Source organism: Cynocephalus volans, chromosome 15, assembly GCF_027409185.1.
Source record: "Cynocephalus volans isolate mCynVol1 chromosome 15, mCynVol1.pri, whole genome shotgun sequence".
Taxonomy (NCBI): Eukaryota; Metazoa; Chordata; class Mammalia; order Dermoptera; family Cynocephalidae; genus Cynocephalus; species Cynocephalus volans.
This window is the reverse complement of record NC_084474.1, coordinates 46,585,598-46,608,074: the sequence shown is the minus strand read 5'-3', so window position 1 is coordinate 46,608,074 and position 22,477 is coordinate 46,585,598. Positions and strand designations below refer to the sequence as shown.

The 22,477-nt window shown below is 35.3% G+C and overlaps 1 protein-coding gene across 2 annotated transcripts in view; it reads right to left on the bottom strand.

Annotated features, from left to right (window-relative positions):
- The window catches only part of LRRC69 (leucine rich repeat containing 69), a 100,025-nt gene that overhangs the window by 72,436 nt on the left and 5,112 nt on the right, over positions 1-22,477 (bottom strand). The window contains exons 2-4 of one of the 2 annotated variants that reach the window (XM_063079079.1): positions 8,765-8,891; positions 8,413-8,485; positions 1,732-1,927 (exon numbers count right to left, since the gene is read on the bottom strand). The exons of the other annotated variant lie outside the window; for it this stretch is intronic. Of the exons in view, the coding sequence (XP_062935149.1) occupies positions 1,732-1,927; positions 8,413-8,485; positions 8,765-8,891 (396 nt within the window). The remainder of the gene's footprint in view (positions 1-1,731; positions 1,928-8,412; positions 8,486-8,764; positions 8,892-22,477) is intronic. 2 annotated transcript variants of the gene reach the window in all.

Below are 22,477 nucleotides of genomic sequence, written 5' to 3'. Positions count from 1 at the left end.
TAGAAAAATAAAATCAAGTGCCTGACCTACTAGTAGTTGGGTATAAAATATAAATTCAAAATATGCATTCAAATACACATGAAAACATGCAAATAATTTATAATGTACTAGAAAATGGTTCATATTTGTTCTATATCAAAACAAATGAGTACTTTCTGCAATGCCTTATTATTTATAAAGCAGACAAACAAGAACAATGATAGACTGAATCATATTAAATGTCCAGGAATATAAATGATCATAGGTATTCTTTACAGGAAAGTTCAGGATAGAACTGATTAGCCTTTAAATTTTTAAAAACTTAAACTTCTTGGGATTTATAAAGTTGTAGTAAAAGCAATGATTTGATGGACAGACCTTTAAGTAGGGCAGACATGGATTTGGTACTCTTTACTGTGCTTTATAAACTGTTTCCAATTTATATATGTCTCTGATCCTTTTTTCTAAATTGAGGATAATAAAAAGAGCTATGCCATAGAGTTATGAACACTAATGCTGCTGCTGCTATTACTGCTTTTCCCTCAAAGGAGTTATACTTTTAATATATTTATTCTGTAATTTCAAGATATTTTCTTATTTATAAAAATTACAATTTTTAAGGACATTCTAAGAAATATATCTTATTTATAGCCTATTACCTTGGCAGATTTTTACAGATCACATTACAATATATATATAGAATTTTTAAAGATAATATTATTTCTTGAGAGAAAAATGAAACTGTTAGGGATTTTCTGGATATGTCTACTCTATTGACCTGCTGATTTTTTTATTCATTAATTTACTGTACAACATGCATTCCCATCAAATTAATTCCAATTTGCATAAGGAAGGAAGGAAAATACATTGTCAGGTTCCTAGTAGGATAGTATTCTCAAACTGGGAAATTTGAGGAGAGTTTAATAAAGACACTATTTATAAAAGTTCCACAAACCAAGAAAAATGGTTGCCTAAACCCACAAAGTTCTCCAAAGCTAGCATCAGCAGGGAATTCTTTACCACCTAGGCCTAAAGAGCCAAAGGGAAACAGTAATGGTCCATAAGAGGATCACCCGACATTGGCTGTGACCTTCCAGAAAGGCATGCAGTCGATCCACAGCACCCTGCCAGAAAAGATACCGTAGGAATACCATCTGTTACTCACTCTCCTGCCCTTTCACTTCCTGCGAGTGCCTCTCATTGGCCATATCCAAGAGAAAGCCAGAAGTCAAAAGAGCTGGATGCCCATACAGGTCAGTCTCTCAGACAGAGTAGGCTGGAGAAGGATAGAGAGCAGATACAGAGGAAAATCGAAAATACACGTATTCTAAAGCCAAAATGAACTTTCACTTTGTGCTGTATATAGGGTTGAAATAAATTATATATGTTCACTTAAATTTAAATCTCAAACAACAACTAATTTTTTTAGTACAAGTAAACTCCAAATACTGCATGAGTCATTACACTAAAAAAAAAAAATATATTTGTTATTTTCTGAAATTCAAATTTAAGTGAGCACCCTGTATTTTTATTTACTAGATCTGGCAGCCCTAGCTATGTGTAATAATCCAAATTTGAACCCTCTTCTGTCGTAAGGATTTGGGAACTGACTACATCTAATCTGAGGGTAAGGAAATAATGGCTTGTACTCTGATACCCAAATCTTATCCATAACCACCTCCCATGATGTTGAAATGAGTTCTTCACCAACAACAACAACAACAAAAAAATGCGCTTTCATGTTTTGCTTACCTCTGGCAAAACTTCAATGTTGTTCCTGACCAGAAAAAGTGTCTTGAGCTTCTTCAAGAACTTAATCTCTTCAGGTATGCAAATGAGCTGATTGTAGTTAAGCTGAAGTTCAGACAGATCTTCAAGGAAACAAAGTTCTATGGGAATGCTGGCTAGCCGATTATAATTTATACTCAAATACGTAAGGCTTTTTAGTCTAAAAAAATAAACAAAGTATATGAATGAAACTCACAAGAGTAAGAAAGTCCATTGTATGAGCTCAATTTATCAGAAGCCATGTGTCAATTGGTTTGTGGTAGCTCATCTGAAACCTACTTCAATCAAGTGTTTACAACGACTGTGAATCATTTGACCATAAAAAAGTCTTTGCCGCAATTTAATTTTAAGGCTCTTTAAAATCAGGTGGCTTATGTTAAAAGTACGCCATGTAATCAAGACCTAGATTTTTTAAAAAATTCTATTTTAATTCTTTATACATTGGACATATCAAAGAGGAACCTTGAGGACAAAGAAGGACATATACATACACACGGATATAGTTAGATATATATATAAGTATAGAAAGATACCAATACAGATATAGAGATATATAGAGATAGAGATAAAACCCAGTACCAAATAGATGTGAGTACCACTTAATTGCTGTGGAAGATGAAAAGATGGACCAGCCACAAATTCTGCACTTTAGGTATCATGGTATAGAAGAAGATATTAGATAGAACCACCAAGTGGGGATAGAAATGCTATGGGATAGGGAGAAAAAGAGTAAGAAAATTGGAGTCTGTAATTGCAATTATGGTACCTGAGATATATCACAAGTCTTTTAAAAGAATTGACATTTTGAATTTATTCCTGAATAATAGAACTTATAAAATAGGGCAACAAGAGAAAATAGTAAGCTAAGAAAAATTATGCATAAAGCAGCAGAAGGGAATTAACACTACTGAGCACTAGCATGTACCTGTGCATTAAACTTAATCATCAGCATAACCCTGAGGTTGGAATTATTATCTTTATCATAGAAATAGAAAAATAAAGTATCAGAGGCGGTAAATAACTTGTCAAATTACCTATCTAATAGGTAACAGTGTCAAGATTTAAATGCGGGTGTGTCTGCTTGCAAAGCTAAGGTATGTAATGACCTCAGAGTTGAACTTTGAGAGTGAAATAGTAACAAAATGAGGGGATTACATTTTTAGGCAGTTGAAAACGGGAGACTAGAGGTTAGGGGAATTATCGGCGCTAGTGAAAGGCAGAGAGGAGAGAGGAAGCCAATAAAAAGATTCTCAAGCAATATGAGCAGGGGACAATTAAAAATTAAAGGTATCCAGAGAAGTCATGAGCACAGAAATAGAGGAACCAGGTTAACAAGGAATCCTTAAAGGTGTGGGAAAAGAGTATTTCAAAATTAAAGAGATTGTCAATAGTTTAAATGTTGAAGAGAGGTAATTCAAATTAACAAACAAACAAAACTACTGGACTAAAAGCAGAGTCGCAAACTACAAAGTCAATATTTTTTAAATCTATTGTATCTCCATATTATAGCCACAAATAATTAGAAAATAATGTGTAAGAAATTCCATTTATAGTAACATAAAAAATAACCTCCATAAAAATAGTTAAAAACTTACTTAAATTTAACAAAAGACATGAGGGACCTCTACACTGAAAACGATGAATCATGATGAAGAAAATTTAAAGGTGCTCTAAATAAAAGTAAAGGTATATTATGTTCATATAAGGAAATAAAAAATACTGCTAAGTTCCAGTTTTCTTGATAATGATCTATAGATTTAATAAGAGATCCAGACAAAAATTTCAGCATTTCTTTTGTATAAAAATTGACAAATCAATTTTAAAATTTATATGGAAATTCAAAGGACCTAGAATAGCCAAAACTATTGTAAAGAAGAACAAAGTATAGGACTTACATTACCTGATTTTACAATATAGCTACAGTAATCAAAATAGTATGGTATTGGAGAAATGATAGCACTATGGTCTAATGTTTATGTCCCCCACCCCAAATTCATTTGTTAAAACCTAATCACCAATGTGATGGTATTAGGAGATAGTGTCTTTTTGGCAGGTAATTATGTCATGAGGTTGGAGCCCTCATGAATGGGATTATTGCCTTTACACAAGAGGCCCCAGAGAGCTGCCTCGTCCCTTGCACTGTGTGAGGACACAGTTAGAAGGCACCATCTATGAATGAACCAGGAAGCAAGCCCTTGCCAGACACTGAATCTGCCAGCACCATGATCTTGACTTCCCAGCTTCCAGAACTGTAAGAAGTAAATTCCTGTTGCTTATAAACTACACAGAGTTTATGGTATTTTGTTATAACAGCCCAAATGGACTAAGACAGATAGAAAAATAGATCAGTAAAACAGAATAGAGTCCAATTGACCCATAAACAGTCAATTGATTTTTGACAAAGGTTCCAAGTCTATTCAGTTAAGAAAAGATAGTGTGCCAACAAATGCATAGTGATAGAAAAACTGAATAAACCTATGGGGGGAAAAAAAACTTTGACCATTGCCTCACACCATGCACAAACATTAATTTGAAGGGATCACAGATCCAAACATAAAACTAAAACTATATTGTAGAAAAAAATATAGGATAATATTTTGATAACTTTGGGGTAGGCAAAGATTTCTTTTAGAAGCCACAGAAAGCACTTATCATAAAAGAAAAATATTTATAAATTGGCCATGATCAAAGTTAAAAACTCTAGGTCATCAAATTACCATTAAGAAAATTAAAAGGCACTCTACAGACTGGAAGAATATATCTGCAATACATATACAGCCGTCCCTCAGTATCTGTAGGGAATTGGTTCCAAGACCTTTTGCCTATAGCCAAATCCCACAGTCGGAACTGAGAAACCCACATGTATGAAAAGATGGCCCTCCTTATACAAGGGTTCTGCATATTGCAAATGCTGTATTTTTGATCTGTGGTTGATTGAAAAAAATCCATGTATAAGTGGACCCATGCAATTCAAACCTGTGTTGTTCAAGGGTCAACTGTACTTATCAAAGCACTGGTATCAAGAATACATAAAGAACTCTTACAACTCAATTCTAAGACATGACACATTTTTTTAATGTGTCCAAAATACTGGAAACAAACATTTCACAAAAGAAGATATATAAATGGTGAATAAGAATATGAAAGGGTGCTTAATCTCATTATAACATCAGGAAAATGAAAATTAAAACTACAATGAGATTTGACTTCATACCCACTGTGGATAAAATTGACTGCTGTTGTTAGAATGTGAAATGGTACAACCACTTTCCAAAAATATTGTCGATTCTTTCAAAAGTAACATATACACCTACCTTCCTACCTTACAACTAGGGTTTCACTCCTAGGAATTAAAATGAGAAAGAAGTTAAACAAATGTTTCAATAAGACTCAAAGAATATTTATGATAGTTTGATTCATAATAGCCCCAAACTAGAAACAACTCAAATGTTCATAAACAGGAGAAAGGACAATTTGTGGAATATTCATGCAATGAAATGCTACTCAGGATAAACAAAAAACAATGAACTACTGATAAATGTAACAATAAGATGAATCCTCAGAAGAATATTCTAAGCAAAAGAAGACAAACACAAAAGAGTATACTGTATATTGTATAATTCCATTTATTTCATTCTAGAACAGGAAAAACTAATTGGTAAAGATAGAAATCAGAATATTGGCTGCCTATGAGAGGTAAAATTCACTGGAAGGAATTTCACATGAGGAAATTTCTGGGTTGAAGGAAATGTTCTATGTACTGGTGATGCACATACATTTGCCCAAACTCAGTGAATTGTACACTTGTGGGTTTTATGTAATTTTTATTCTGCAGAGAGAAAAGGCCAATAGATTTGGCTACCTGAAAGACATTAATGACCTATGAAAATGATCTATAGTAAAGTGAGGAAGACAGGAGAAAATCTACAAGGGGTTGAGCAGGAAGCAAAAGCATTAGACAGATGGCACTTTAGAGACTTCAAGAGATCAAGAGAGAAAGAGAAAAAGTAGCCCAACGGAGATAAAGAGGCTGAAAAGAAGGGAACAAAAGCAGCACAAGTTTCTCAGCAAAATCTGGAGCAAAGTCATTTACAGACAATGTAGAGAGTCAAATAAGGACAACCCAGTATTAAAAGGGAGTGCAGCCATATGGAGTAAGTCCTGTAAAGAAAGGGATGGAAAATTTTATCCATTAATCATTGTTATAATCATCATTTTAATTGACTCTACTCTAGATTACTATGAGGGTACTTCAAAAAATTCATGCAGAGATTCATACCATTTTTTAATTCTATTTTTCCAAACATTTCGAAGCACGCTTATATATCATGGGAGTTGGCTTTTCAGTTTTTGTTATTTCAAGGCACTAAGCTGAGTTCAGAGCCTACAGTAGATGTGTCCATCATTCATTTGGGTGAGTAAGGAGGAGAGGGGAGAAACAAGTACCTGCCATTGTTCCTGTTTCCACAGAGCAGGCAGAACTTCCACTTTTCAAAAGGACAACTGCAGGAGGTACCTCTTCAGCTTCTCCCTGCCTTTCTTCCTCCCCAGTGGGTTGAAGAATAAATTCACTGATTGGTGAATTTGGAGGAAAAACTGAGCCTGTTGGCATAGTCTCTTCCTCTCTCCTTCTCTTTCTTGCAGAGATTCTGTCCCTAGGATGTTCCCATGGTTGTACAGCCCTGTCGTTGACTGGATTGTTTAGTGGTAAAACTCTCACCTACCCAGGTTTGGCTCCAGGTCCATGAACGGATACTCTGTAGTTTACACAAGCCCGAAACAAAACTCTTCTCTCCCCCTCCCGGGTTCTGAACAAATTGAGAAATAAAACATGCAATTCAGAGAGAAGGAAGTAAAACATTAGCACAGAGTTGACATGACCTCTCTCAGGCCCTCCTCTGAATCACACATGCCACCCATCACAGCCTTTCCTGCAGCGGCGGCTGTTCACTTCAAGGCAGGGCAAGAGTGGGATGCCAAGACACCCATGCTCAATGCTTTTCCCAGACTCACCAATAAGTCACTCTTGTGTCTCTGGAAAGGAGTGAATGAGGGGGACAGAAAGAAGCTAGAATAAAAACAACACCCTATAATAATAATAAAAGTTAACATCCATTGAGCAATCACTCAATCCTGTGTAAATTGTCACAGCCTCAATCCTAAATACCTATTATTAATTAGCTTATTTAACTCTCACAACAACCCCGTGAAGTAGGTACTATTATCATCCTCATTCTACAGATAATAACATTACAGAATAGGAAAGTGAAGAAACTTTTCCAGGGTCACAAAATGAAATTCTATTTGGGGAGATGACCAATCCACTCTAGGGCTCAGCCAGAATACAGACAATCCAGAATTAGCTATAAAAGGGGGGGGAAAAAAGCATGGACCTATACACTTTGCAATTTACTTTTTCAGTAAAAGATTTCATTCACTTTTCTAACATACTTCTTTATTTTTATGATTCCTTGAATATTGTACTTTGTACTCCAAACAGAGCTAAGCTTACTAAATTGTGGAATCGAAACATGCCATAGCTGCAAGGACTTTGAAGTTCATCTACTCAAAATTCTTCTTCTATAGATGAAAGTCTGAGGTCTAGGAGTCAAAGTACTTGCACACAGTCAGAAGGCTAGTTGCACAAAGATATGACCCGAGCCTCATTCACCAGATCTTTCAAGAGGTCCTTTCTTCATTATATCATCATCAAATATGTAAAAAAGCAAGCAGAGAGAAATTGGCATTTTCATTGCTATAAATTTCTCTCTTCTACAGAAATTAGATCAATTCAAATTTTTTTCCAGTTACTCTGACTTCAAATATTACTTTCTCTGTAAAATCTATTTGGGAAAACTAATACATTGGCTAGAGTCATAGATAAGTGTATTGGGATAGACTTTAGGTACTGCAGAAGGCCCTGTGTTGAAAATTGTCCATAGTTTTCCACCCTCCTTTAAAACTCCGAATGCTCTTACATTGTAATACATCTGTTTCTGTTCAAAATGTAATAAAGAGTCTCTCCAAAGTAAACCTGAGCAGGGTTCTCTCTTCATCTGTCTGAGGAAAAGCCCAAGAAAGTGTTTTGCCTACAGAAGGACAAGAGCTCAGCTGGCTCCAGAAAGGTATTGTGATGGCAGTCTGTCTGTGCACTGTGCAGAGGGGCAGGAGGAGGGAAAACAGCATTTTGTTGTTGTTAATGATAACAAAATGTGCAGGTTTTTTTAATGAAATCTTAGTTTTAAATCCTTTGCTTTTATATTACGTTTTCCATCAAGCTCAAAATGGTTTACAACACTCATGTGAGATAAGATTTAATATCCCCAATTCTGTGGCTGAGCAAGCTCCAAGAATCCCAGAGTTGGGAAATCAATAACATCATTTTCAATCCCCCAATATTACATTTAAATTACTACCAAGTCATGCTGTTTCTTGTGTCTCTGAAGTGCTTAAAAAATCATCTGCTTAAAATTAGTGGCTTGCCTCAGTCCTTCAGATCCCTCTTTGCTATGGATAAATTCCACAAGGACTTGATGCTAGGCATAAAGCTTTCAGATAACCAGCGTGGAGACAGAGAGGTGAGGTGATGGGGGTCGGGGAGATGGGGCAGGATGTTTAAACAAGTCTCACTATAAACAATATTACCTGCTAACTTCTTGAGGAAGCTGTGTAAGTTCATTGTTGTTGAGATTAAGCAGGATCAAATTTTGTAAGCCATCTGTTAGAAAATAATTTTAGTTACGTTAGCCATCTGTTAAAAAATAATTTTTGGTTACTTTTCTACACAATTTTGTTTGTTTCTTGCCTTGGCCAAGGCTCTTTTGGTAGCTGGTAATTGATACTCTCTTTAAATAGCTAAAGCAAAGAAGAATAGTATGTAAATATCTTCAGCAAAAAAGATCAAAAGATGTAAAATTCTTTTTTATTAAAGTTCAAATTATTATTAAACATGAGGGATTAAATTTGATACTATAATGTTGCTCTTTGACTAACTCACCACATGCTCCTGGTGCAAATCTACAAATCCTGTTTCCAAATAAATGGAGCTTTTTCAGGGATATAAGGTGTTTCATCTCTTCTGGAACTTCTTCTATAAGGTTGTTTCCCAGATTTAGTGCTGTCAACTGCAAATATATAGAGATTTAACAGATTTATACATTATCCACCTTCAAATGAAGAAAAGAAATAATTTAGGCCACTTTGCTCAGATCTATGTAACCTAAGAAAGCTTTAAGATAATCGTAAACAATTATTTCACTTACATCTAAAATTATCTTTATAAATAGTTTATTTGAGCTTCATGCTCAAACACTTCATGTTAATTAAAGCACAATTTAATTTTCAATTAAAGCATTTATCTTCATTAAAATTGCATTACAAACCATTCCAAGGGTATTTAAAAACACAATTGATGATCTACTCATAACTCACCTGAGGAACCCAATAGTACCCTAAAATCATGACCCATAGAATTAAGCCATTAAAAACTCAGCAACAAGACTAATTTCCTGAAATCAGAAATAGAGCCAAAGATCTGATGTCCTCCAGGCATGCTACTCCCAAATGAGCTATCTCATTTAGGCCAATAATACAGGGATACAGCTAAAAAACTTTCAGCTTTGTTGTCGCTCTGTGTGATCACAAAGTTTACAAAGGCAACTACTAAAATCGTGTAAGTAGGGTAAAGAAGATCTGCCCCAAATATACCTGTCATACAAATGACAGATTTTTCAGACAAGGAAGAACCACACATAAGAGGAGATAGAGAGTTTCCTCTTGTTCCTCTAATCCAATAATAAAGCATGTATGGAAGTGAAACCTTTACCATGGATTGTTAGGACAAGAAATTTCATTATAGAGTTGTCTGGTTGGCTCACTTGGTAGAGTTTGGTGCTGATAACAGCAAGGTCAAAGTTTGGATCCCCATACAGGCTTTGTTGGATAAAGGATTGTTTCCCAAAACGTAACTTTTTTCGATGTAAAACTAATTGTAATTTCCAAGAAATAAAAAGCATTTCACCCTTGAACATAATTTACAATTCAGATTTAATTACCAACTTCATACTTTAGAATTTTAATATTAAGAATAAAGAAAAGGAATCGTGGGTGCTGGCCAGTTAGCTCCGTTAGAGCATGGTGCCAATAATACCGAAGTCCAGGGTTTGATCCCTGTATTAGTCAGCCACCAACAAGAAAAGAAATGAAAAGGAATCATGGGAATTTTGACAACCTAGAGAATTTACATAAGACAAGAAAAATAACCAAAGAGAAATTTAGGTACTTTACTATTTATATTGCAATGCCTCCTGGTATTTGGTATGAATGCATGTCAGTGAATTAAATTAATATAAAGAAGTAGACATAGATATATTTACAATGAAATTTCTGGGCTTCTCTTTTTTTGCTTTTGTCAGCTGGTCTGTATGGGGATCCGAACTTTTGACCTTGCTGTTATCAGCACCAAGCTCTATCAAGTGAGCTAGTCGGCCAAACCTGTAATGAAATTTCTTGCCTTAATAATCTGTGGTAAAGGTTTCACTTCCATACATGCTTTCATCTGAGAATTATCATTATTCTATTTTTAAAAGCACAATACATCTACCATCTTGGAGACCTTATTGTATTGAAAAGGCAGTTAAAATACATTCATGTAGCCATTTGAATGAAAAGACTTAATACAGAGTTTGTGACTCTATTAGTTTCTTATTACTGTTGTAAACAAATCACCACAAACTTTGTGGCTTACAACATCTCAGATTTATTATCTTATAGTTCTAAGGACAAGAAGCCAGAAATGGGTCTCAAGGTTGGCAGGGCTGTGTTGCTTTCTGTAAACTCTAGGACTGAATCTGTTTTTTTGCCTTTTCTAGCTTTCAGAGCCTTCTGCCTGCACTCCTTGGCTTGAAACTTCTCCCTTCCCTCCACCCTTCATCTCCAAAGCCAGCAATGTCTAATATCTTTTTCAAGTCACGACACTGACTCTTCCACATTTAAAGACCCTCTTAATTCACTGTGTCTACCACTATAAGCCAGGATAATCTCCTCATCCCAAGGTCACCTGATTATCAGCCCTACTTCCATCTATACCCTTAATTCCCCTTTGCTATGTAACCTAAAACATTCACAGAAACTGGGGATTAGGGTGTGGGTATCTTTGGGATCAATTATTTGCCTATCACAGTGACAATTAGAAGATATATTTCAATCTTTTGCCTAAATATAGTGGAAAATGCTTAGCAGTCAACCAGAGCTGAAAGCACAACAAAATCTCTGTGAGTATTGCTGAGATATGCAAGTGTCAGGCATTGTGAAAAGTCTGAGGTTTTACCCAACTTGCAAGCTAACAAGTTAGCCTGCCAGTTTCATGAGTGCTAGCAGAAAACATGAGACACTTGGGAAGGACACAAAGGACAGTTTATTACTTAGAGCAATAGCAAAAATATCACTTGCACCACCAATGCAATGAGAGCAAAGAGATGATACCTGGATGAGCAGTGAAATGTGTTACAGAAGAGGAACCATGACCTTAGGGACCCTGAATCTTTCATAATGGGCAGTGACCATGCCTGCCCTTTGCTCCAGAGGGAGGCACTATCTCTAGCTTCCAAGGCTGTCTGCTATACAAACATCCTTGAAAAGATGGTCTAAAACAAAGGCAGCCAGTGCCTCTGCTTACAAGATGTGGAGAAGCATGACAGACTCATGACGGATTGTCTCCCAGAAAAAGAGATGGCAACATATATTTTTAAGTAAATAGGTGAGAGCAAACAAGAAACAGAGCTTGTGATTTCCCACACCATCAAAGCTTTTCCATGTATTTTCAAGAGGACAGACGGAATAGTGTTCATTTTGCATGTTATGCCATAAGTTCTTATCTATGAGTTAGATACATTTTTGTCATTGTGTTTGACAGAATTTAAGGATGTGGCTCAGATACATAAAGATAACCCAGTAATTTGATTTTATGGTATGTCAAAGGGAAATGCCAGGATATAATCGATCTTGACCATAAGGTAGGGTGAACTTTCATTTTGTTTTGGTTTTTGGTGTGTGTGTGTGTTGACGCTTAGAAATACATTCATAAACAAATAATGAAAAAATGCAATTTAAACTGCCCATATTGTAAGTGGGCATTTAACCATCTCTAAAAAAGCAGGTGGGTCACCATTCATTTATTCATGAATTAAAACATATGAATTGTATACCCACAATGGGCCAGTACCAGGTATTGGACATAAAGAGTTGAATAAGACATGTAACATCTTTGCCCTTAAGGCACTTACACAGTAACAGTAAGGTAACAACAATCCAATGAATGAATGACTAAACAAATTAATAATAAAAATAACAGACTGTATTAGGTGCTCTATAGATAATTAAAAGCGTGAGGAGATATTGATTGATTGATCAGGGGAGCCTGTCTTAGAAGTTGATATTTAAGGTGAGATCTGAGTGACAATAGAGAAAAGGCCACCCCCAAAACAGAAACATTCCTAGCGTGGTTGAGGAGCCAAGAAATGTAGCTGATGTGGCTGAGCATAGGGCTAGAAGGAAACCCAGCAAAAATGAGGTTGGAAAGGTATACCTGGGCCAACTTATGTATGGTTTTGTAAACCAGGGTAAGGGCTTGGGATTTTACTCTAGGTTCAGTAAGAAATGACTGTAGGGTTTTCAGTAGATGTGTAGCATTATCTGAGGTGTGTTTTAACAGGGTCACTTTGGCAGCTGTATAGCAAACAGTCTGCAGAGGAAGCAAAAGGTAAAGCACAGAGATAGCACGGAGGCATTACTGCAGTGGTCCTGGTGAGAGAGGATGGCTGGGGCTAGGAACGTGGTGGGGAAGTGGAGAGAGGTGGATGGGTTTGGGATATACGTTGGATGTAGAGAAAGAAGGTTGTGAGATTTAAGAAAGATAGAAGAATCATGGATAACACTTAACTTTGGAGCTTGAACGCTGAAAGTAATCGCAGTTCCATAGGGTAACCTTTGTTGGGCAACCACAGTTGGTTTCTTCTTTCCAAAGAAGATAGTATAAAATGGATAGATGACCTAGGCAAAAACACTCTCTGGATGACATATTAACTATAAGTTCCTCTGACTAGCCCTTTGGCTAGAAAAGGCTACCATGTGAAAATGTGAGCTCCACAACCAAGAATGTGGCATGAATTCTGAAAACCTCGAAATGTAAAGTATTTCAAAGTCAAAACTAAGATGTAAGTGCATAGAACTGGGATTATTCTTCATAGAATAAGATAATGAAAGGAAGATTTACTAATGAACTTTAAATTCATAAAGTTCTCTTAAAGACTACGCGACAGTAGCCATACTTGGTTGCTGTGGCAAATATGTCAGAGCTTCAGCATAGATTACTTACTTAAATTATGCAGGAAGGTTCAGACACAGCCAGCCAGGACTGAGTTACCTTTCAGAAATATTTCAAATCCCAAGATGTTTCATTAATTCAACCATATTTATATGTTTATTCTGTACCTGGTACTATTCTGAATGCTAGAGGTACTGCAGTGAACAAGATACACAAAATCCCTCTCCCATAAGGCTTATATGTTGGCAAGTGAGATAGACAACAAATAACAAATAAATAATTTCTGTTAGTGTTAAGTGCAGTATATGAAGGAAACAAAACAGGATAATGGGATGGAAAGCAACTTGGGGTTAGGTTTGGTCATTGGGGATGTTGTCTCTGAGGAGGTTACATTTGAGGTGAGAAATTTGGGATGTCTTGACAAGGTTGTTCCAAGGTTGGTGTTTTACCAACAAAGGGTTTCAGAAATAGCAGGCATCCAGAAAGAGCATTTCGTTAGTAATACTCTATGATTATGTAGTTCCTGAAGTGAAGGCTTTAGTCATATAATAGACAACTACTTGGTAAGTTTTAAAGCTTGCATTACTTCATTAATTACCTATACAATGAAGTTTTGCTGGAATTCTGAGAGTAACTCTTCTGTCCCTTTGTAAACTGACATGTTGCCATAGACTGAAAGACACCATTGCTACTAATTAATTTCTCATGGACCCATGACTTGGGAATTAGATAGAGCATCTTACAATTAGAAGGAACTTTTATAAGTCACCTAATCCTACATAAAAAATGCAAACGGGCAATTACATACCTTCCTCATGAACACGCCTGTGACAGGTAACTCTTTTTACCTTGTTAGGAAGTTGTATTCATCTGTCTACTTACCTGCTTATCAATCCATCTATTTATTATTTTTTTATGTTTAGGTTCCATGTAACTTTGACCCAATTCTTCCCACAGCATTCATAGAAAATAGTCTTATTCCCTCTCCTCTCTCATAACAATCTTTTAAATTTTTAAAGATTGCTGTCATATTCCCCTGTATTTGCTCTATTTTTCCCTTAACCACTTCCCTCATGACTTAATTTCCAGACCCATGACCATCCTGGCCACTCTCAAATTTTTGCAAGTACTCTCTGAAAACACGATGCGTAGGGTGAGATATGAAATGAGATCTCACAGCTCAGATGCTGGTGGGACTACTGGATCTCCCTCAGGCAGGATGACTACACTTCTATTAATGTAGCCTAACATAGCATACACTCTTTCAGCAACAGAGCTCATTATTGGCACACAATTAACTTTGCCTGTGGCCAAAAAAAACCACTTAAGTTAACTGTTAAGTAGATAACCCACATCCTGGAATTGTGCAATTGAATTCTTTTTTAATCTAAATGTAGAAATTTATATTTATTCCTGTGAAAAGTGCATCTTGTTGGTTTGGTCTCCTGAGATATTTCTAGCAGATCACTTTAAATTCAAAGTTTAAAGCTGAACAATGCCCCTGAACAAACCAAATCTGTTTTTCCCATTCCCACTTCAGTTAATGCACCCACCATTCTCATAATCCTATGGTGGCCAAACTTCAGAGTCACTTGGAACTGCTTTCTCTCCTTCCACCTAAATTTAATCAGTCACCAAGTCCTAGTCTCAAAATTCCTTTTAGATGCATCTTTTCAGCTCTGTCCCATTGTAATCACCCTAGTACTTGTGGGTTCTGCATTTGCAAATTCAACAAGCCATGAACTGAAAATGTTTTTTTAAAAAACAATAAAAATATAAATAAAAATATAGAAAATAAAATAAATAAAAATATAAGAACAACTATTTACATAGCATTTACATTGTATTAAGTACTATAAGTAATCTAGAGATTAAAGTATTCAGGAGGCTGTACATAGGTTATATGCAAATACTATGCCATTTTCTATAAGAGACTTGAGGGTTTGCAGATTTTGGTATCCACAGAGATCCTGGAACCAATCCCTCATGAATACCATAGGATAGCTATATTCATTACTGCCTGCCTATAGCATTATATGGCTGAAGAATGGGATGTGTTATCACTTAAATTCCCTCTATCCCATCCTACTAGATTTTATCTAAACAGCTGGCCAAATAATGACTCCATAAGGAATTTCTCTACCCATATGTCCTAAATGTTTCCAACCTCCCTGTAAACTTTCTATTCTTTGTACACTTGCCACAAAATCTGTCTCTCCCAACTCTTTTTAAATTTGATTTGATTTGCTCCCCATCACCATACCAATAATCAGCCACAATGTATATCGAGAAAATAAAATTAAAAAAATAAAATAATAAAATAAAATAAATTTGATTTGATTTGATTGCATTGACCCAGTCATACCTCTAAGTCATAACCTATCTGTGGCCTGCCTTGAAATAGGTACTTTTGTTTCCTCTTATGTCTTGGATATGAAGTTCACAGGTTCACCTCAGTGTCTACTGATGCCTTTGGATTACTGAATCTAGGTTCAGTGCATAGCAATCATTTTCTAAGTAGGAGAGAAGAGGACAAGAAATTTGAGAAGAAATAGTACTGATTAATTTATTAATGGTAATAGTAATAGCTAAAAGTTAAATAGAATTTACTATGTGCCAAACACTGGACCAAGCAGTCTAAAACATTGCCTAATGTAGACGTCACAGTAATCCTGATTTACAGAAAAAGGATGTGAGGTCCAGGCTATAACTTATGGTAAAATAACACAGCTTCACTCTATGGCCTATACTTCTAACTTCCACACTACACTGTCTTCAGTAATATGCTGCCTATTATTTAAAAAAATTTACTATTGCTCAGAATGGTCATACCTATGCACGTAATACATACATACATATATACATGCATATATGTGTGTGTATATACATCGATACATGTGTATGTATACACATCCATACACACATACATGCAAACACACACAATGGAATTATATAGAAGACAATACATGGAATTCTTATGTCAAATAGTCTCGTTCTATTGGTGTGCGCACTCTTCAGTTGGTATTGTGCAGCCCACAAAGCACAGGCTTTGGAGATCATCTTCTATGAAATGTAATGGACATGTGATCTCAGGTGAGTCACTCAAATTCCTAAATCTTCCTTTCTTCTTTAAGATGGGGATATGAATATCCACTTCTTAGGACTGTCTTAAGGATTAGAGACAGTTTAATAAAGTGCCTGGAAAATAGCAGGTATTATTAAATATTAATCTTTTAGGCTGAGGAGAAGACCGTAGGGCAAAATGTTAGACAGACATGATGATAGAAATGCAGTATTTACTTCATATATATATATGCTGACACTTCTACCGGTTTTCCAATTTTAAACCTGTTTGTTTTCTTAATGATTTCTAACCCATTTAAAAAAATATTTCTAAATCCACAGTCACTTTTTTATGAGGCATGGGACAGTAAATTTAGTAGGTAATAAACCATGATTAAATCACAAACATGTATTCACTACCCAGTTCACAGTGAAGAACCAGGCCTGTCAGGTTCAGCTGCAGGTTTGCTGTCCATCAGCAGTACCTCCATATGCAGGGTCAGCCATGCGCACGGCAACCTGAAGCAGCCTTGTGGGCAGTACAGGGAGCAACTCCAGGGTCAGCCTTGTTTCATCCTCAGAACTCTCTAACCACAGTTGTGGACACAGTTACTAACAGCAATCCTATTTTCCCCTCTTAATTGATGGTATTTAGAAAATCACTTTGCTTTACAAATTCCAAAAAAGGAAATATCTGATAGAAACCGGCTGATTTGTCTTCCCAGATGTTTGGGCAAAAGTCTAAGAAACATTTTTAGACTGGAATAGTTTAAAAAACATTCCTGCACACTTTAACAATAGAGAACAATGGATTCCATTTGCTGAATTAAGCCTAAAGTCATAGCTTGAAAGTTGGATATGACTGATAGATACAGTATTTTTTAAAAAAATAGTGTTGGTTTCAACAAAACCTTTAAATACACGATCCTGATGTGACAGCAATTCACTAGAGCTGGTTACTGGCTGGACTGCCCCTACTGACTATGCATGAGCCACCAGTTCATGACAGTCCCTTCCTGGTCCCAGTTACCTGTCTGGAGGCATGTGAGTTTTCAACCTCTCAGTAAGATAGATAGCCCACAAAAAACCTCATCCTATTATTTAACATCTTTCTCCACCTATGATCTCAAACATTTTCTTGTAACTTTGTAACTTCTTGTGTGTGTGTGTGTGTTATGCATGTGTGTATTGGGAGTACCTCAGATAGGTCCTCTTAACAAATGTCATGCACACAGTACAATATTAACTATCATCACATTATTGTACACTAGATCTCCAGAACTTATTTCTCTTGTGTAACTGAAACTTTGCACCCTTTAACCTACATCTCCCCATAGCCCCCCCCCCCGACCCTTGTAACCACAATTCTACTCTAAGTTTCTATAACTTTGACATTTTTAGATTCTACATATAAGTGAGATCATGTAATATTTGTCTTTCTGCATCTGGCTTATTTCACTTAGCGTAGTGCCTGACAGGTTCATCCATATTTTTGCAAATGGCAGGATTTCCTTCTTTTCTAAGGCTGAATAATATTCCATTGGGTGTAATATATACATCACATTTTCTTTGTCCATTCATCTGCTGATGGACATTTAGGCTGTTTCCATGTCTTGACTATTGTGAATAATGCTGCAATGAACATGGGAGTGCAAATATCTCTTTGACATACTGATTTCATTTCCTTTGGATATATAACCAGAAGTGGATTGCTGGATCATGAAATAGTTCTATTTTTAATTTGCTGAGGAATAACCAACAATGTATAAAGAAAGGGTCACTTTTCTCCACATCCTTGCCAACACTTGTTATCTTTCATTTTTCTGGTAACAAAGTAATATCTCATTTTAGTTTTGATTTTCATTTCCCTGATGATTAATGAAATTGAGCATCTTTTCATATACCTGTTGGCCATTTGTATTTATTTTTTTGACAAATATCTGTTCAGATATTTTTAAATCAGGTTATTATTATTATTATTATTATTGCAATGGAGTTGCATGAGTTTCTTAGATATTTTGGATATTGTATTAGTCCATTTCTGTTGCTTTTAACAAAATACCTAGAACTGGGTAATTTGTAAGAAAACAAAATTTATTGCTTACAGTTTTAGAGGCTGGGAAGTCCAAAGTCTAGGGAACACATCTGGTGAGTGTCTTCTTTGGTGGTGACACAGGATAACACATTATGAGAAAGGCAGGAGCAGAGAGAGCGATAGCTCCTCATGTGCTCTCCTTTTAAAGCCCTCAGAACCATACCCACAACCACCATTATCAATCCATTCGCTATGGCATGGTCCCACAATCTAATCACTTTTTCAAGGCTCCACCTTTCAATTACCATAATAAGATTTCCCATCCTCAACAGTTATAGTGGGTGTCAAGCTTTAATGACTTGGGGGGGGGCATTCAATCCATGATGGATATTAGCCCCTTATATATAAGGTTTGCAAATATTTTCTCCCATTTCTTAGGATGCTTTTTACTCTGTTGATTCCTTTGCTTTATAGAAGCTTTTTAGTTTAATGCAATCCCATATGTTCATTTTTGCCTAAACTTTTTGGGTCATGTCCAAGAAATCATTCCCAACCAATGTCAAGAAGCTTTTTCCCTATGTTTCCTTCTAGTAGTTTTATAGTTTCAGGCCTTATGTTCAAATCTTGAATTCATTTTGAGTGGTTTTTGTACACAGTGTGATATAAGGGTGCAGTTCGTTTCCATGTTGATATCCAGTTTTCCCAACAGTTATTGAAGAGACTGTCCTTTCCCCATTGTATGTTCTGGGCACCCTTGTCAAAGATCAGTTGACCATAGATGTGTGGATTTATTTCTAGGCTTTGTCTTCTATTTCAATAGTTCCTATGTCTGTTTTTATGCCAAAACTATGCTGTCTTGATTATTGTGGCTTTTTAATATATTTTGAAATCAGGAGGTATTATATCTCCAGCTTTGTTGTTCTTGCTCAAGATTGCTTTGGCTATTCAGGGTCTTTTATGATTTTATACGTATTTTAGAATTATTTTTTCTATTTTTGCAAAAAATGCCATTGGGATTTTGATAGGAATTGCACTGAATCTATAGATCAGTAATAGATCTGGTAATCAATTTCCACTCATATGGAATGAAATGGAAATTGATTTAATTTCCTTCATCAATGTTATAATTTTCTGTGTGCAAGTCTTTCATCTCTTTGGTTAACTCTATTACTAAGTATTTTATTCTTTTTGCTGCTATTGTGAGTGGGATTGTTTTCTTTATTATCGCTTCACATAGTTTATGGTTTGTGAATAGAAACACAACTGACATTTGTATGTTGATTTTGTATCCTGCAACTTTACTGAATTCATTTATTACTCTAATAGAATCGTTGGGTTTTCCATGTATATAATCATGTCATATGCAAACACAGATAATGTTACTTCTTTTCTGATTTGGTTGTCTTTTTTTTTTTTCCCCCTTGTTTAATTGGTCTGATTAGGACTTCCAGTACTATATTGAAAAGAAGTGACAAGCATGGGCATCCTTGCTGTGTACTGGATCTTAAGGGGAAAACTTTCAGTTTTTCCCCACTGATTATGATGTTAACTGTGGATTTTCATATATGGACTTTATTGTGTTAAGGTAAGCCTCTTTTACACTTATTTTGTTGAGAGTTTTAATTATGAATGGATATTGAATTTTGTCAAATGCTTTTTCTGCATCTGTTGAGATGATAGTGTGTCTTGTTTTCTTTCATTTTGTTAATGTGTTGTATCACATATGCATATGCCAAATCATCCTTACATGCCAGGAATAAATTCCACCTGGTCTTGATATACTATCCTTTTAATGTGCTGTTGAATTTTGTCTTCAAGTGTTTTACTGAGGATATTTGCATCTATGCTCACTAGGAATACTGGCTTGTAGTTTTCTTTTCTGTAGTGCTTTTGTCTAGTTTTGTTATCAGGTGATGTTGGCCTCAAACGATGAGTTAGAAAGTATTCCCTCTTTGATTTTTTGGAAGAGTTGAAGAAGGGTTGGTATTAATTCTTTGAATGTTTGTTAGATTCGCCAAGGAAGCCATCTTGTCCTAGGCATCTCTTTGTTGGGAGTTTGTGATTAGTGATTTAATCTCCTTATTTACTATTAATCTGTTAAACCTTTCTATTTCTTCCTGATTCAATTTTCTTAAGTTGTATGTTTCTAGTAATTTATCCATTTCTACTAAGTTATCCAGTTTGTTGGCATATAATTGTAAATAATAGTCCCTTATGATCCTTTTTTTTTTTCTGAGACACCTACTATAATGTCTCCTCTTTCAGTTCTGATTTTGTGAGTTTTCTCTTTTTTTTTTTCTTAGTCTAGCTAAGGGTTTGTTGATTTTGTTTATCTTTTTTGTTTTGTTAATTTTTTCTTTAACTTTTTTTCTACTTATTTTTGCTCCCATCTTCTTATTCCTACCTTTTGCTAACTTAGGGCTTAGTTTGTTGTCGTTCATCTAGTTCCTTGAGGTATAAATTTGGGTTATTTGAGATTTTTCTTTTTTTCTAATGTCTATTTATCAATATAAACTTATCTCTTAGTATCTTAGTACTGTTCTGCTACATCCTACAGATGTGGTATGTTGGCTTCGTTTTGTTTCATTTTGTTTGAGATACTTTTTAAATTCCCTTTTGATTTCCTCCTTGACTCAATGGTTGTTTAAGAGTGTTTGTTTATATATTTGTGAATTTTTTGGTTTTCTTACTATTATTGGTTTCTAGTTTCATTCCATTGTTGTCAAAAAAGATGCTTGGAATGATTTCAGTCTTTTTAATTAGACTTGTTTTGTGACTGAGTATGTGTTCTATTTGTGTGTGCTTGAGAAGAATGTGTGTTATTCTGCTGTTGGGTGGAAAGTTTTATATATGTCTGTTAGGTCCATTTGGCCTATACTGTTGTTCAAGTCAGCTATTTGTTAATTTTCTATCTGGATGTTTTATCTATTATTGTATATGGGGCACTGAAGTCCCCTACTATTATTGTATCACTGCCAATTTCTGTCTTCAGATCTGCCAATATTTACTTTATATATTTAGATGCTGTAATGTTGTGCACATATATAATTTTTATATCTTCCTGTTGAATTGACCCTTTTATCATTATATCATGACTTTCTTTTTCTCAATAGATAGTTTTAGACTTAAATCTATTCTGTCTGATGTAAATATAGATGCTGACATGCTATCAGATCCTTTCTGACATCCTTTCTCTATAGGATATTTTGAAATTAGGTAGTGTGATGCCCCCAACTTTGGCTATTTGGGGTCTTTTGTGGTTCCATATGAATTTTGGGATCATTTGTTTCTGTTTCTGTGAAAAATTTCATTGGTATTTTGATAGGGAATGCATTGAATCTGTAGATTGCTTTGGGTAGTATGGACATTTCAATAATATTAATTCTTCTAATCAATGAAGATGGAATATCTTCTCATTTATTTGTGTTCTCTTCAATTTCTCTCATCAGTGTTTTATAGATTTCAGTGTAGAGATCTTTCACCTTTGGTTAAATTTATTCCTAAGCACATTCCTTTTTTTATAGCTATTGTAAATGGAAGTTTTCTTGATTTCTTTTTCAGATAATTCAGCATTAGCAGATAGAAATGCTACTGATTTTTGTATGTTAATTTTATATCCTGAAACTTTACTGAATTCATTTATTACTTCTAACAATTTTTAGTGGAGTCTTTAGGGTTTTCTTTATATAAGATCATGTCATCTGCAAACAGGGACAATTGGATTTCCTGCTTTCCTATTTGGATGCTTTTATTTCTTTCCCTTTCCTAATTGTTCTGGCTAGGGCTTCAGTGTTATGTTAGATAGAAATGGTGAAAGTGGGCATCCTTGTCTTATTTCAGATTTTAGGGGAAAAGTTTTAAATTTTTCCCCATTTAGTATGATGTTAGCTGTGTGTTTGTCATATACAGTCTTTATTGTGTTGAGGTACACATGTTCTATACCTAATTTGTTGAGAGTTTTTATCATGAAGGGTTGTTTGAATTTTGTCAAATGCTTTTCTTGCATCTGTTGAAATGGTCATATGGCTTTTGTCCTTCTTTCTGTTAATGTTGATTTACTGATTTGTATATATTAAATCATCCTTGTATCCTGAGATTAATCCCACTTGGTCATAGTAAATGATCTTTTTAATGTGCTGTTGAATTCATTTTGCTAGTATTTTTTGAGAAGTTTTGTATCTATTTTCATCAGGAATATTGGCCTATAGTTTTCCTTTTTGTTGAGTCCTTGCCCGTTTCAGTATCTGATCCTTTCTGTTCTGCTAGGGTTAAAGAGTGGGACCCAGAAT